At 31.9% G+C, this 14,353-nt stretch overlaps 1 protein-coding gene across 1 annotated transcript in view; it reads right to left on the bottom strand.

Annotated features, from left to right (window-relative positions):
• Window positions 1-13,596, bottom strand: part of LOC114329998 (uncharacterized) — a 57,584-nt gene extending 43,988 nt beyond the window's left edge. Inside the window, exon 1 of the mRNA XM_028279291.2 lies at window positions 13,431-13,596. Coding sequence (XP_028135092.2) covers window positions 13,431-13,497 — 67 coding nt within the window. The 5' untranslated portion in view covers window positions 13,498-13,596. The remainder of the gene's footprint in view (window positions 1-13,430) is intronic.
• Window positions 13,597-14,353: the final 757 nt, after the last annotated feature.

Below are 14,353 nucleotides of genomic sequence, written 5' to 3'. Positions count from 1 at the left end.
TTTTTAACGCTCGTATGGAGTGTTAAAAAATTGCATTTTTAACACGGTTGTAGAAAAAAATTTAAATTTGTGGTGCAACTATATTTCTATTAATTAATCAATACATTTAAAAAAGTTATTAATATTACTATTAAATTTTTGTATGGGCCCGAAAATTATGTAGTGCCTCGGGCCTGATTTGAAGTAAAATAGGCTCTGAGTGAAAACCGTAGCCTAATAGCCCTAAATGAACGTGAAATCCGGCGATACCGTGTAATTTTCAGTGTCACCACCGAATTGCATGAAAATTTGGATTTAGTACTACTTGCCCTACACTTCAAAGTTGGACTCGTGCCGTTGATTGCTTTTACTTGATTACCTTCTCGCGGATGAAAAAACATGCGTTTAAAATAAGGCCGGAAATGGATATGCTGACTAATTCTAAGCGACTTTTTTTGTACTTTTTCAAAAGTTAATACTTTTCGAGTTATTTTCAAGTGAAAATGTTTGTTTTTCAACAAAACACCACGTTTTCAGACGGTTTTTCGCAAATAACTCAAAAGTAAGTATTTTATCGAAAAAAAAAAAAAATTGTTAGCAAAAATGTAGCTTGTAAAAAACGAAAAAATGGTTTATTCATGAAGTCCTTAGACCCAGTAAAATCAAAGTTGTAGAATTTGAAAAATACGTTCTTATTCGTCAAATTAAAAATCAAATATTTCAATGTTCAATGTGAAATAACCAAAAAATGAAGCACTTTTCGGGGAAAACTCATTAAAACTTTTTTAAATTAATTAAAGGAAGATTTATTGTTATTTTATATAAGAGTTTCTAGCATCAAAACTAAATAGAGCTACGCTCAAAATAAAGTTGATCCCTTTGTTTTATTGCATTACCGCTTTTTAATTTACTTTACTTGTGTACGGTTTATAATATGATCTGTAAGTTTCACCGGTTCAAATTGCTTATTTTTGAAAGTGTTGTATTTGAAAGGCTTGCAAGAGTCACTAATCAAGGGTGTATGCAAACTTTTAACACTCATATCTTAACAATATTTTTTCTTATAGACAAACAAAATAGAGCCAATAAATATTTATAAAAGCAATACCTAAATTTTTTACTGTTTAAGAATTTTTGTATCACTAATACTTTTTAAGTTATTTTGAAAAAAGTGCATTTCTTTCAAAATTTAAAAAAACTCTGTTTACACTTAAACCAATTTTTTGAAGTTATAGTTCTTTAGGCGCGATTGAGTTTGAGGGTGAATTTATTATTAATCTGCGCGCATGCGCACACCGACAGTATGGTATTAGTCGTTATACAGGCTCTGATTGGGTGTTGAAATTATGTGTCAATAATAAATAATTGTTCGATATGGAGATAAACAAATGTTGTATAATATATTAGTTTTATTGTTGTGAGGACAGACACAAAAAAGTTTATAACTGTAGTTACTTTTAAATAGTTTTTAAAAGCAACAGGTACGTAATAATTGTAAATGTATCAGTATCCTAATAAAAAATTTCATAGGTACCTACCTATTTGAACCTACCAAAATACATAGTATGTAATACTTTTATTTACATAATTTGATTACCATCACAACTTCTATCAATATTCACCTAATATATTGTTTTCTTACTCTATGTTTTGTTGTATTTTTTCAATTCTAAATCATTTCAATTCAAAATCAAAATAATTTGATTTAATTCAAAATTGTCAAAAGTTTAATCCATTTAGTTAGTCGATCTTCGCACATAACGACTCATTGTCTCCGTGGCGAAGGGTTTAAGGCGAATGAACCCAATACCAACCGCGCTGATAAGCTGGTTCGAACCCCAATGGAAACTTTTATTTTTTATTTTTGAAGTTATACTTCTTTAGGTGCGATTGAGATTGAGGGTGAATTTATTATTAATCTGCGCGCATGCGTACACCGACAGTATGGTATTAGTTGTTATACGGGCTCTGATTGGGTGTTGAAATTATCTGTCAATAATAAATAATTGTTCAATATGGAGGTAAATAAATGTTGTATATTATATTAGTTTTATTGTTGTGAGCACAGAAACAAAAAAGTTTATAACTGTAGTGACTTTTTAATAGTTTTTAAAAGCAACAGGTACGTAATAATTTTAATATCCTAATAAAAAATTTCATAGGTACCTACCTATTTGAACCTACCAAAATACATAGTATGTAATACTTTTATTTACAAAATCAATGGGAAAATCCCAATAGTTGGCTGTATACCATAGTTTAAAAAACCAATACAGAAGTAAAAACTTCGAGATGTATTCTGGTATAAAATCGTTTATTTAAAACTATAAAATGTCATGGATTGCAGAACGTTTTCGTTCTAAACAGAACATCTTCAGTGCCTAGAATGAAGTATTTCCACGTTAGTTTAAAGCAAAAGGTTAAAAATGTGACTGTTAAAATGAAAAATGTGGGAATACTTACATCCTGCCGAGTATTTTGAAACTAGCACACTGTCAATAGTGTTAACATCATCATATATGGTTTACATAATGTAATATGTTGAAATGTTATGACTACAAGTCGATGTTAATAGATAAAGTGGAACACATGCTAAAAGGGTACCATGGTTCCCTGCTCGAAGATGCTAGGTACTTGCCAATTCAATGGGCACAGACCAACTGAGAAATTAGGAAGTGGATATACAATTTGACAAGGGTGACATGACATGACAAGATAGAGCCAATTTTTGGTTAAAGTTTCATTTGATTTTGGATTTTTTAATAAAATGCAAAGGTTTGTCTGCAAAAATAATTTAAATTATTTGAATAATAAAATCTACTGTAAAGTTTAAATTAGCAACTCTCTATTCCAGAATAACTTATAGATTCATTAAATTTAATGCAGATATATTACATGGTTTAAGTTGTGACGTCATCGGATGTGAAATGACGAGATGAAAGTTGAGTTTTGTTGAAACAAGGAAATACACTACATAATAAAAGATAATTAGACTTGCGTGGAAAAACAAAGCTAAACAAACCGAAAAAACCAGAATTTAAGAGTATTTTTATGTGATGAAATGTTGGTTGCCTAAGCCAAGCCGCACACCAAAGAAACATGAAACGAAAAACATGAAACATGAAACGAAAAACATGTTTTATGAAAAGAAAACACTGCTAAACAAATCTCAAAGTCCGCCTACCAATGAAACGAGTGTGATTCATGCTCATGACACATTTTTATTTTCGGAGAGTTTCATAAATGGCCGGACGTATATTTGTTTAGCAGTGGTTTATTTCCATGAAACGTAATTTACGTTTCATGTTTCTTTGATGTGCGACTGGGCTAACAAGGCAAGCAGGCAACAGGTTGTAGGTAAACGGTAGAATATTGCGAGAAAACAGTATATATACAAAAGGTGACTATTTATTGTGTTAAATTTATTATTATACTATTGTAATGAATAATTATGTCTGTTAAAAGTTGGAAAATAATTGTTAACAAAATTAAATAACTAAAGATTACTGTTAGTGAGGTAGATATATGTGTGAAGGATATGATTGTATATAGTATTGTGAAATGAATAAAAGTATGTAATAATATAATAAAATTAAACTATGTGACATAAAGTATAATTCATCTTTATGTAGTTTTGAAAGGACTGAATGAATTGGAAGTAATGTATCTTGATAGTCTACCAACGTAGAATAGTGAATAAAATAATTAGAATGAGAGCTACCAATATAGGTCAAATTGTGGGTTGGTGTCAGTATGTACAGAATAATCTAAATTGAATAAGTATATGAAATAGAAAAGTATGAGATTGATTTCTATTGGTGATAGTGGAGTGAACAGACTGATCTAAATGAAATATATTTAAGTGCAGAACTTTATGAACGTATGTGATTGCAACTGAACAGTTGCTTATTTAACAGTATTGAACAGTATTTAGTTAAAAGAATTTCCGACAATTAATGTTCAGAAATCATTTGTGGCATTTTTAATGTGTTTGTGTGTGTTTTATTCTTTTATTATTTTAATTTTTGGCACTGTTTTAATAAAAATGTTTAAGAAGTAGTAAGTATAAATTAGTTTAATATTTAAATAAAATATAAATAAAAAGTATATTAATTTCGTTTAAATAATATAATAGAAGTATAACTTCTTACGTGCGTACAAAGTACACGCACATTCTATTTTTTTAAATAAGCACTTCGAACCGATCAAACTTACAGATCACATAAACAATAATAGTATAAGAGCTGTGAGACATTTTTGAGTAGGTATTTTAGGCAACCTGAAAATTTTTTAGGTGACTCTTCTATGATAGCCTAATACAAAAATGCCGGTCTGGCTGGAGGGTAGCGGTTATTTTCCCCAAAAATCCCCCCAAAGTTAAACAAACGGGTAAAACTTGTTATTACAAAAAATATCTTTCAGACGACTTTATAGTACATTTAAATATTCAAATATAAAGAAAATAAACAGGCCAGGCGATTTGAGGGCGATTTTAACTCTGCAAGATACTTGCATGGGCGCCCCAGGATTATTTTCAGGGGGTGCATCTGAACTTCAGAAGATTTCATCTGAATCTGTACACACTAACGAGATATTAACGAGTATAAAATATACAACTATACATGCATAACTATGTACATTCCTTCCGTACAGGGAGGTGCAATTGTTATTTTGACAGGGTATTTTTTAATTTTAAAAATAAATATTCTACAAAAGACAGGTTTTTTTGTGAAATTTTCCAATTGCCATGTGATCAAACAAATTTACTCGTGCATATAAATGAAAACCGCTATAAGTAAGCAGCAGTGTGAGAAAGAGCGTATACCGATAGATATTTGCTTCCTCTGTTGTAGTTGAGTGAGTCCGTTCGCTCGAGAAAATTACGTGACCTGGCGATATCCATGTTGTTGTGCCTCGAAACGTTAGAGTAATTATTATATATATTATAGTTTTTTAAGTAATTTTTCTTAATTAAAGGAAAATAATACGTACTATACAATAGATTTTGCAAATATGATAGAAAAAGACAAATTTATTATTATAAATATATAGGTAGAAAATATAAAACTATAAACTAAATTAATTCGGTGTCCGAGTCTTGTACTTCTTCTTCAAACTCCTCATCTGAGCTTAAATGTTCATTCTGTTCTTCTTCGTCAGACTCCCCTCGAGACTCAGATTCCTCTTCTACATGATCTGTAAATAGTTGTAATATGTATTTAGAATTAATTAAAAATTAATCAGTGATTAACTAATTGAGTTGCTACGTATTCTCTGTCCTTTTATACGGAGTCGAAGCCTGGACAATCACGGGCGCATCTGAAGAAAGACTTACCATTGTTGAGATGTGGTGTTATCGAATAATGTAAAAAATATCATGGACACAACCCTTAACAAACACGGAAACATTAAGAAAAATGAAAAAGGCAAAAGAAATACTCAACACTATGAAGGAAAGAAAAATGAGCTAAAATAAATATTCATTCTCTTCTCCTTCGTCAGAGTCCCCTCGAGACTCAGATTCTTCTCCCTGATCTGTAAATAGTTGTAATATGTATTTAGAATTAATGAAAAATTACCAATGCTTAATACTTTTCCTTATTTAACCAATCACATCAGGTTTTTTATTTCTTAGTGTAGGTATGATCAAAGTAGCTCATGTTTCTTTCCTTCATAGTATTGAGTATTTCTTTTGCCTTTTTCATCTTTAATAATGTTTCCGTGTTTGTTACGTGTATCCATGATATATTTAACATTATTCGATAACTCCAAATCTCAACAACGGCAAGTCTTTCTTCAGATTCGCCCGTGATTGTCCAGGCTTCGACTCCGTATAAAAGGACGGAGAATACGTAGAAACTCAACTAGTTATTCACTAATTCATTTTTAATTAATTCTAAATACATATTACAACTATTTACGGATCATAATGTAGAAGAGGAATCTGAGTCTCGAGGGGAGTCTGACGAGGAAGAAGAGAATGAATATTTAAGCACAGCTGAGGAGTTTGAAGAAAAAGTACAAGATTCGGACGCAGAATTAATTTAGTTTATAGTTTTATACTTTTCTACCTATATATTTATAATAGTAAATTTGTCTTCTTCTATCATATTTGCAAAATCTATTGTATAGTACGTATTATTTTTCTTTAATTAAGAAAAAGTTACTTAAAAAACTATTATATATTATAATAAATACTCTAACGTTTCGAGCAACAACAACATGGATATCGCCAGGTCACGTGATTTTTCTCGAGCGAACGGACTCGCTCAGTTACAACAGAGGACGCAAACAGCTATCAGTATACGCTCTTTCTCACACTGCTGCTTACCTATAGCGCTTTTCATTTATATGCACTCGTAATTTGTTTGATCACCTGGCAGTTGGAAAATTTCACCAAAAAAAGTGTCTTTTTTAGAATGTTTATTTTTAATATTAAAAAATACCCTGTCAAAATAACAATTGCACCTCCCTGTCCGGAAGGAATGTACATAGTTATGCATGTATAGTTGTGTATTGTTAATAGTATGTACAGATTCAGATAAAATCTTCTGAAGTTCAGATGCGTCCCCTGAAAATAATCCTGGGGCGCCCATGCAAGTATCTTGAGATCGCCCTCAAATCGCCTGGCCTGTTTATTTTCTTTATATTTGAATATTTAAAGTTACTTTAAAATCACGTCAATGATATTTTTTGTAACAACAATTTTTACCCTTTTGTTTAACTTTGGGGGGGATTTTTGGGGAAAATAACCGCTGCCCTCCAGCCAGACCGGCATTTTTGTATTAGGCTATCATGGAAGAGTCGCCTGAAAAATTTTCAGGTTGCCTAAAATACCTACTCAAAAATGTCTCACAGCTCTTGGACCATAAGTATAAGTTTTAATGCTAGAAACTTTTATATAAAAAAATGTTTTTTTTACCGTTTTAATGAGTTTTACCCGAAAAGGGCTTCATTTTTTGGTTATTTCACGTTGAAATATTCAATGTAGAATTTGACGAATAAGAACCTATTTTTCATTAGCTACAACTGTGCTTTTCGTGGATCTATGGACTTTATGAATATGACATTTTTTTCTTTTTTATAAGCTTTTTTATATTCAAGTTCATACATTTAATTTAAAAAAAAAATTGAAAAAACCGATACAATAATAAAAAATTGATAAAAACGGTAAAAATGAGTGGCGCACACAATATTTCAAGTATACAAAAGATCTGATATAAACATTTCGTGGAGCAAAAATGTATTTTCATTTTGATGGAAAATAAAATAAGGTATAGTTTTATTTTGAAAGGTTTCTCCATAGTATTTCCTAAATTTGAAGTAAAACGCGCCACAAAAGAGTACATTTGATAAAGTTTGCAGTTTGATACTTTTGTGGCCCGTTTAGTTCAAATTTAGCAAATACCAGGTACGGAAAATCTTTCAAAATAAAAAAAAAATTTATTTTCCATCAAAATGAAAATACATGTTTGCGCCACGTAATATTCATATCAGATCTTTAGTAGTAGTGCGGCAGATTCGTGCAAATATTATAAGAATTGTGCATTTAATGATAGAAGCATTTAATTTGGACCACATATACTACACATATAAGGGAAAGAATAGTAGAAAAAATATGTTGGAACATGAAAGGAAGCCCTAGCACAATTTGGAGAAAAATGGTCAATATTATTAGAGAGACGGCTATTGAAATACTTGGGAAAACGTCAGGAAAGAAGTTTGAGGATAAAGAGACTTGGTGGTGGTCAAATGAAGTACAAGGAAAAATAAAAGAGAAGGGAAAATTATATAAAAAGTGGCAAGAAACCAGATCGGACATAGACCTTCAAAACTATATGGTCGCCAAAAAGGAAGCGAAAGTAGCAGTAGCAAAACCTAAATCAGAAGCGCATTCAAACCTATACGACCAACTTGATACCATAGAAGGCGAAGCAAAGATATATAAAATAGCCAAACAGAGAGCAAAGAAAGCAAGAGATTTTAATCAGATTAGATGTATCCGAGATGAAAATAATAAAATACTAATTCAATAAAAAGGATGTCAAAAAGAGATGGAGAAAGTATTTTGACCGTTTATTAAATGAAGAATTTGACAGACAGCCTGTGGAGTTAACGGAGACAGTAACAGCAATGGTTACCAGAATAACAAACGAGGAGGTGGCTCAAGCGCTTCAAAAAATGAAGAAAGGAAAAGCAGTCGGACCAGATGATATTCCTGGGGAAGTATGGAGAGCATTGGGAGAGACAGGAATAAGGTGGCTAGCAGGTCTATTTAATAGAATTATGGAAGTTGAACAAATGCCAGACGAATGGAGAAGCAGTATATTAGTACCTGTCTACAAAAACAAGGGAGACATACAACAATGCACAAACTACAGGGCTATAAAACTACTTAGCCACACCATGAAAATATGGGAGAGTGTAATTGATAGACGGATACGTGAAGAAACCGAAATATCCGATAATCAATTTGGCTTTATGCAGGGCAGATCAACAACAGATGCAATTTTCATTGTAAGGCAATTGATGGAAAAATACAGGAATAAAGAGACCAACGCTCATATGGTATTCATCGATCTTGAGAAAGCATATGATAGAGTTCCTCGAGAGATTCTGTGGTGGGCACTCAATAAGAAAGGAGTCCCTGGCGAATATGTAAAGATTGTGAGAGATATGTATGAGGGAGTAACGACTAGTGTTAGGACAGGTGTGGGAGAGACTGATAAATTTCAGGTGAAAGTAGGATTGCACCAAGGCTCAGTGCTTAGTCCTTATTTATTCTCATTAGTTTTGGACCAGATAACAGCGAAACTACAGGGTAGTATTCCTTGGTGCCTAATGTATGCTGATGATGTAGTGTTAATATCAAATAGTGAAAGAGACTTAGAACAAAAACTGGAACAGTGGAGACAAGCTCTGGAGGAAAAAGGTTTAAAACTTAGTAGGACAAAAACAGAGTATTTGGAATGTTCATTTAAAGATGGAGTTACTACAAATAAAATGATATCTTTGGATGGTGAAATGATTGTGAAAAGCAATAGTTTTAAGTACCTAGGATCGGTATTACAGAGTAATTGAGAAATAGATGGAGATGCATGCAGTAGAATTAGGGCTGGATGGATGAAGTGGAAAGAAGCGAGTGGTGTGTTGTATGGCAGAAAAATTCCAATGAAGCTGAAGGGAAAATTCTATAAAACAGCCATAAGACCGGCTATGATGCACGGAACTGAATGTTGGGCAGTGAAAAAGAAAGAGGAACAACGAATGCATGTGGCGGAAATGAGAATGCTTAGATGGATGAGTGGAGTGACAAAGAAGGATAAAATTATAAATGAGTATATTAGGTGAAGTCTAGGTGTGGCACCAATTGATGTCAAAATGAGAGAGCATAGGTTAAGATGGTTTGGTCATGTTCAACGTCGAGACGTTAATCACCCAATACGAAGAATAGCTGAAGTGCAGATTCCTGGAAGGAGTAGGAGAGGAAGACCAAAGAAGACCTGGGGGGAGACGATAAGGCAGGATATGTTGGTAAAAGGGATTAACATTGCTATGACCCAAGATAGAGTTGTGTGGAGAAATGCAATTAGGGAAGCCGACCCCGTATAGGGATAAGGCAAAGAGAATGATGATATACTACACATATAAAAGTTCAAAATTAGATATGAGGCCATCTCAGATTTTACCTTTTACAAAAATGGCGGGAATTCAAAATGGTGACGATACATATGTGACTAATAGCACGATAACTTTTAAACGAAAAGTCGGACATAAACCAAATTTGGTACATGGGTTTTCTGTTTAATGCATAAGATAGAGCTCCTGAACCGGAAGAATCGGTTTACCAAAAGTTGTGTTTTTCCTGATTTTTTATGTAAGAATATGTTGCTTTTTTTCAATTCTTTCACCAAGTATATATTAATTTTTTAAAAATGTAATAACAGCATTGAAAAGAGCTTAAAAATATTTTTTAGGAAATGTTTTGAACTTTTTAGTTATGTTAATTACCATGTAATAAATGCATAACTTATCTTCACATGTACCTATGTACGGCAGATTCGTGCAAATATTATAAGAATTATTGTGCATTTAATGGTAGAAGCATATAAATTGGACCACATATACTACATATAAAAAGGTTCAAATTTAGATATGTGGCCATCTCAGATTTTGCCTTTTACAAAAAAGGCAAGCATTCAAAATGGTGACTATACATATGTGACTAATAGCACAATAACTTTTGAAGAAAAAGTCCGATAACCGAATTGGTTATACAGGGTGTTTCATTAATAATTGTCCATATAGTAACTGGAGAAACCTTAGCACAAAATACGAAGATTTAACCTAAAACACTTAAATAAAATGTGATTCCTTACTGAGTTACAGGGTGTTTTATCTAAAAATTTAAAAAATATTTTTGCTCAGCATTTTAAAACTATTCGACGTATCCTTTCCATACTTGGCAGGAAGTATAGGTACTGTACAAACTACTAAATTATGTTCAACGAATGTTTCTGGCTATTACCATAGGCGTACGACAGGGGATGGTAAATGGTTGACCCTTCTCAAATTCTACGTCACTGGAGGAATTACTATTTTAATGTCATTTTTAGATTCTCCAATATTTTCTACGTAAATAATATACTCCTCGTTGGTAACGATAAAGCCATTAGTTTTCGACATATTTGAAGTTAAATATGAAACGGCACAGTTATTTTGATTAATTTATGATATGATTCATATGATTAAAATTTACAAAGTATTTGTACCCATTACTTTAAAACCATTTGGCGTATCCTTATCATACTTGGCAGAAAATGTAGGTACTGTACACCCTACTAAATTAAGATAAATAAACGTTTCTAGCTACTACCAGAGGCTTACGACAGGGGATAGTGGCTGATTGACCCTTCCCAAATTCTATGCCACTGAAGAAACTGCTATTTTAATGTAACTTTTTGATTTTGCAATACTTTTTATGTAAATATAGTATTCATTCGTAACGATAAAATAATTAGTTTTCGAGATATTTGAAATTAAAAATGAAGCGACACAATACATTAATTAAAATAACCGTGTCGTTTCATTTTTAACTTCAAAGATCTCGAAATATAATGACTTTATCGTTACGAATGAAGAGTATATTATTTTCATAGAAAGTATTGGAGAATCTAAAAATTCAACTAAAATAGCAATTTCGCCAGTGGCGTAGAATTTGGAAAGGATCAACCATTCACTTTCCCCCGTCGTACGCCTCTGGTAATAGCCAGAAACATATGTCTAACATAATTTAGTAGTTTGTACAGTACCTATACCTCCTGCCAAGTATGAAAAGGATACGTCGAATAGTTTTAAAATGCTGAGCAAAAATAATTTTTAAATTTTTAGATAAAACACCCTGTCACTCGGTAAGGAACCACATTTTATTTAAGTGTTATAGGTTAAATCTTCGTATTTTGTGCTAAGGTTTCTCCAGTTACTATGGACAATTATTAATGAAACACCCTGTATAGGTTATTTTTGTGATGTATAAGATTGAGCTCTTGAACCGGAATGTATGTATTAATTTCACCCTTTATGTATTAATTTTTCTAAAAGCTAAAACGGCCATTGAAAAGAGCGTAAAAATATTTTTTAGGGAATATTTTTAACTTTTTAGTTATGTTAATTACCATTTAATAAATGCATAACGTATCTTCACATGTAGGTATCTATGTGTGGCAGATTCGTGCAAATAATAATATAAGAATTATTGTGCATTTAATGGTAGAAGCATATAATTTAGACCACACATACTACACATACAAAGATTCAAATTTAGATATGAGGCCATCTCAGATTTAGTCTTTTACAAAAATGGCGGGCATTCAAAATGAATTTGCCGCCCATATGTAGAGATAGTGCAAACACTCCTGACCATGGAGCTGCGCGAAGGCGGATATTTTCACATTCCATAGTACAGTGCGTTTCGCATGGAAGTGGGGACTAAACCAAATTTCGTCTACTGAGCCGTGGTCATGAGTGTTTGCATGTGAATATACGTTATGCATTTATTAAATGATAATTAACACAACTGAAAAGTTCAAAATATTTCCTAAAAAATATTTTTACACTCTTTTCAGTGGAGGTATTACCATTTTGAAAAATTTATATGAGTATACAGGGTGAAAGGATTGAAATAGAAACAACAAATTTTTACATAAAAAACAGTAAAAACACAAATTCTGGTAAACCGATTTTTCCGGTTTAAGACCTCGATATTATTCATAAAAAAAGAACCTATGTACCAAATTTCGTTATAAAGTCTGACGTCTTGTTCAAAAGTTATCGTGCTATTAGTCACATATGTATAGTCGCCATTTTGAATGCCCGCCATTTTTGTAAAAAGAACAAAAACTGAGATGGCCTTGTATCTAAATTTGAATCTTTATATGTGTAGTATATGTGGTCCAAATTAGGTATATGCTTCTACCATTAAATGCACAATTATATAATATTTGCACGAATCTGCCGCATATAGGTACATGTGAAGATACGTTTTGCATTTATTAAATGGTAATTAACATAACTAAAAAGTTCAAAATATTTCCTAAAAAATATTTTTACGCTCTTTTCAATGGCTGTATTAGCTTTTAGAAAAATTAATACATACAGGGTGTGAGAATTGAAAAAAAAAAACAATATATTTTTACATAAAAACCCGGAAAAACACAACTACTGGTAAACCGATTCCTCTGGTTCAAGACCTCGATCTTATACATAAAAAAAAGAACTTATATACCAAATTTGGTTGAAATCTGAAGTCTTGTTCAAAAGCTATCGTGCTATTAGTCACATATGTATAGTCGCCATTTTCAATCCCGCCATTTTTGTAAAAGGCAAAATCGGAGATGGCCTCATATCTAAATTTAAAGCTTTATATGTGTAGTATATATGGTCCAAATTATTTACTTCTATCATTAAATGCACAATTGTTTCACATATCGGCTGCACTATAGCTGGAATATTGTGTGCGCCAGTCATTTTTGCCGCGTTTAGCGGTTTTTTATTTTTGTATATACGTTACAGGGACTACGTTATTAACTGTTAATAAATTTAACAAAGAGTTAACAACAGTTAATAAACTGATTTTTTAATTGAACGAATATGCGTATAAGCGCATATTTTGGAAAAGTTTAGTGCATATAATATGTCTGGTCTCTAGGGATAAGGTATACCAAAATAAAAACCTGCGTATTGACTGAGAATATGTTACAGAGAATACAGCTATATTACTAACTGCTAGTAAATTTAACAAACAGTCAACAACAGTTAATTAACTGATTGCTGAATTGAACGTTGAACAATTACTCAGACACACAAACAAACACAAAGACATAATATGTTATATATAATATATTATACAATTCATACAATGTAGTTGTTTACTTAATTACAATTTAATTTACCTGGTTCAAGCGTTGAACTTTGTCCAACTAATACTATAAGAATAATTGAACAGGTAATTATCTTCATCGTGGTTCACGAAAGTATAAACGCTTCAATGTATCTGTAATATTAAAAAACTATTTTCAAGTACACAGAGAGAACTTATCTATCACTACTTACTCATAATCTATACAACGATATTATCGATCATAATCGGTTGGCAAAAAATATAGATCAATAGTTGCTGTGATTTGAAATATACAGCTTGTCCCAACCTAAATCAACTTCAAATATAATTTTGATTGTATCAGTGCCAATTTCAAGTGTGTAGTCCATGTTATGAGGCCGATTCCATATCAAAAAATTTATGGTTCGGTGTCTTTGCAGATCCCAATTCAATATTGTCCCCTTTAAACAACTCTGAAAGGTGACGAACGAAATTTTTGAGCAAAAATTATTTAACTCACTTGATCCCACGACATTTTTTTTGATAATACAAGATTTTTTGAATGTCCTTGTTGAATCTGGGTTAAATAGTAACAATTCATTGTTATTTGACATAAAAAAATTAAATTTTTAGCAAAAGGTAGGTGCACTCATACGAGTACAATGGGCTGATCGGGAGTCAAAAATATAAAAAATTGTGTAAAAATGAAAATATTTTATTTTCTTCTTATATATATATATATATATAGGTACATACTTGGTCACATCACGTTCAATACACAGAGTAACTTCACACATTATACAAGTCCAACGTACTCTTTGATGGCATAAGCGACATCGAAGTTGTTTGTCTATTTTCTTTGGAAAATGACCGCTTCCATCCATTTTTAGACTAATTGGTACAGATCCTGCTAGTCGTTTTCTAGAGTAAGTAGATTTCCCAAAACTTTTACCTTGTATACTGACTCGGTAGCTATTAACTGATTGGTCAACGAGA

This window comes from Diabrotica virgifera, chromosome 7 (genome assembly GCF_917563875.1).
Source record: "Diabrotica virgifera virgifera chromosome 7, PGI_DIABVI_V3a".
Lineage (NCBI taxonomy): Eukaryota > Metazoa > Arthropoda > Insecta > Coleoptera > Chrysomelidae > Diabrotica > Diabrotica virgifera.
The sequence above is the reverse complement of the archived record's forward strand: the minus strand, read 5'-3'. Positions and strand labels throughout refer to the sequence as shown.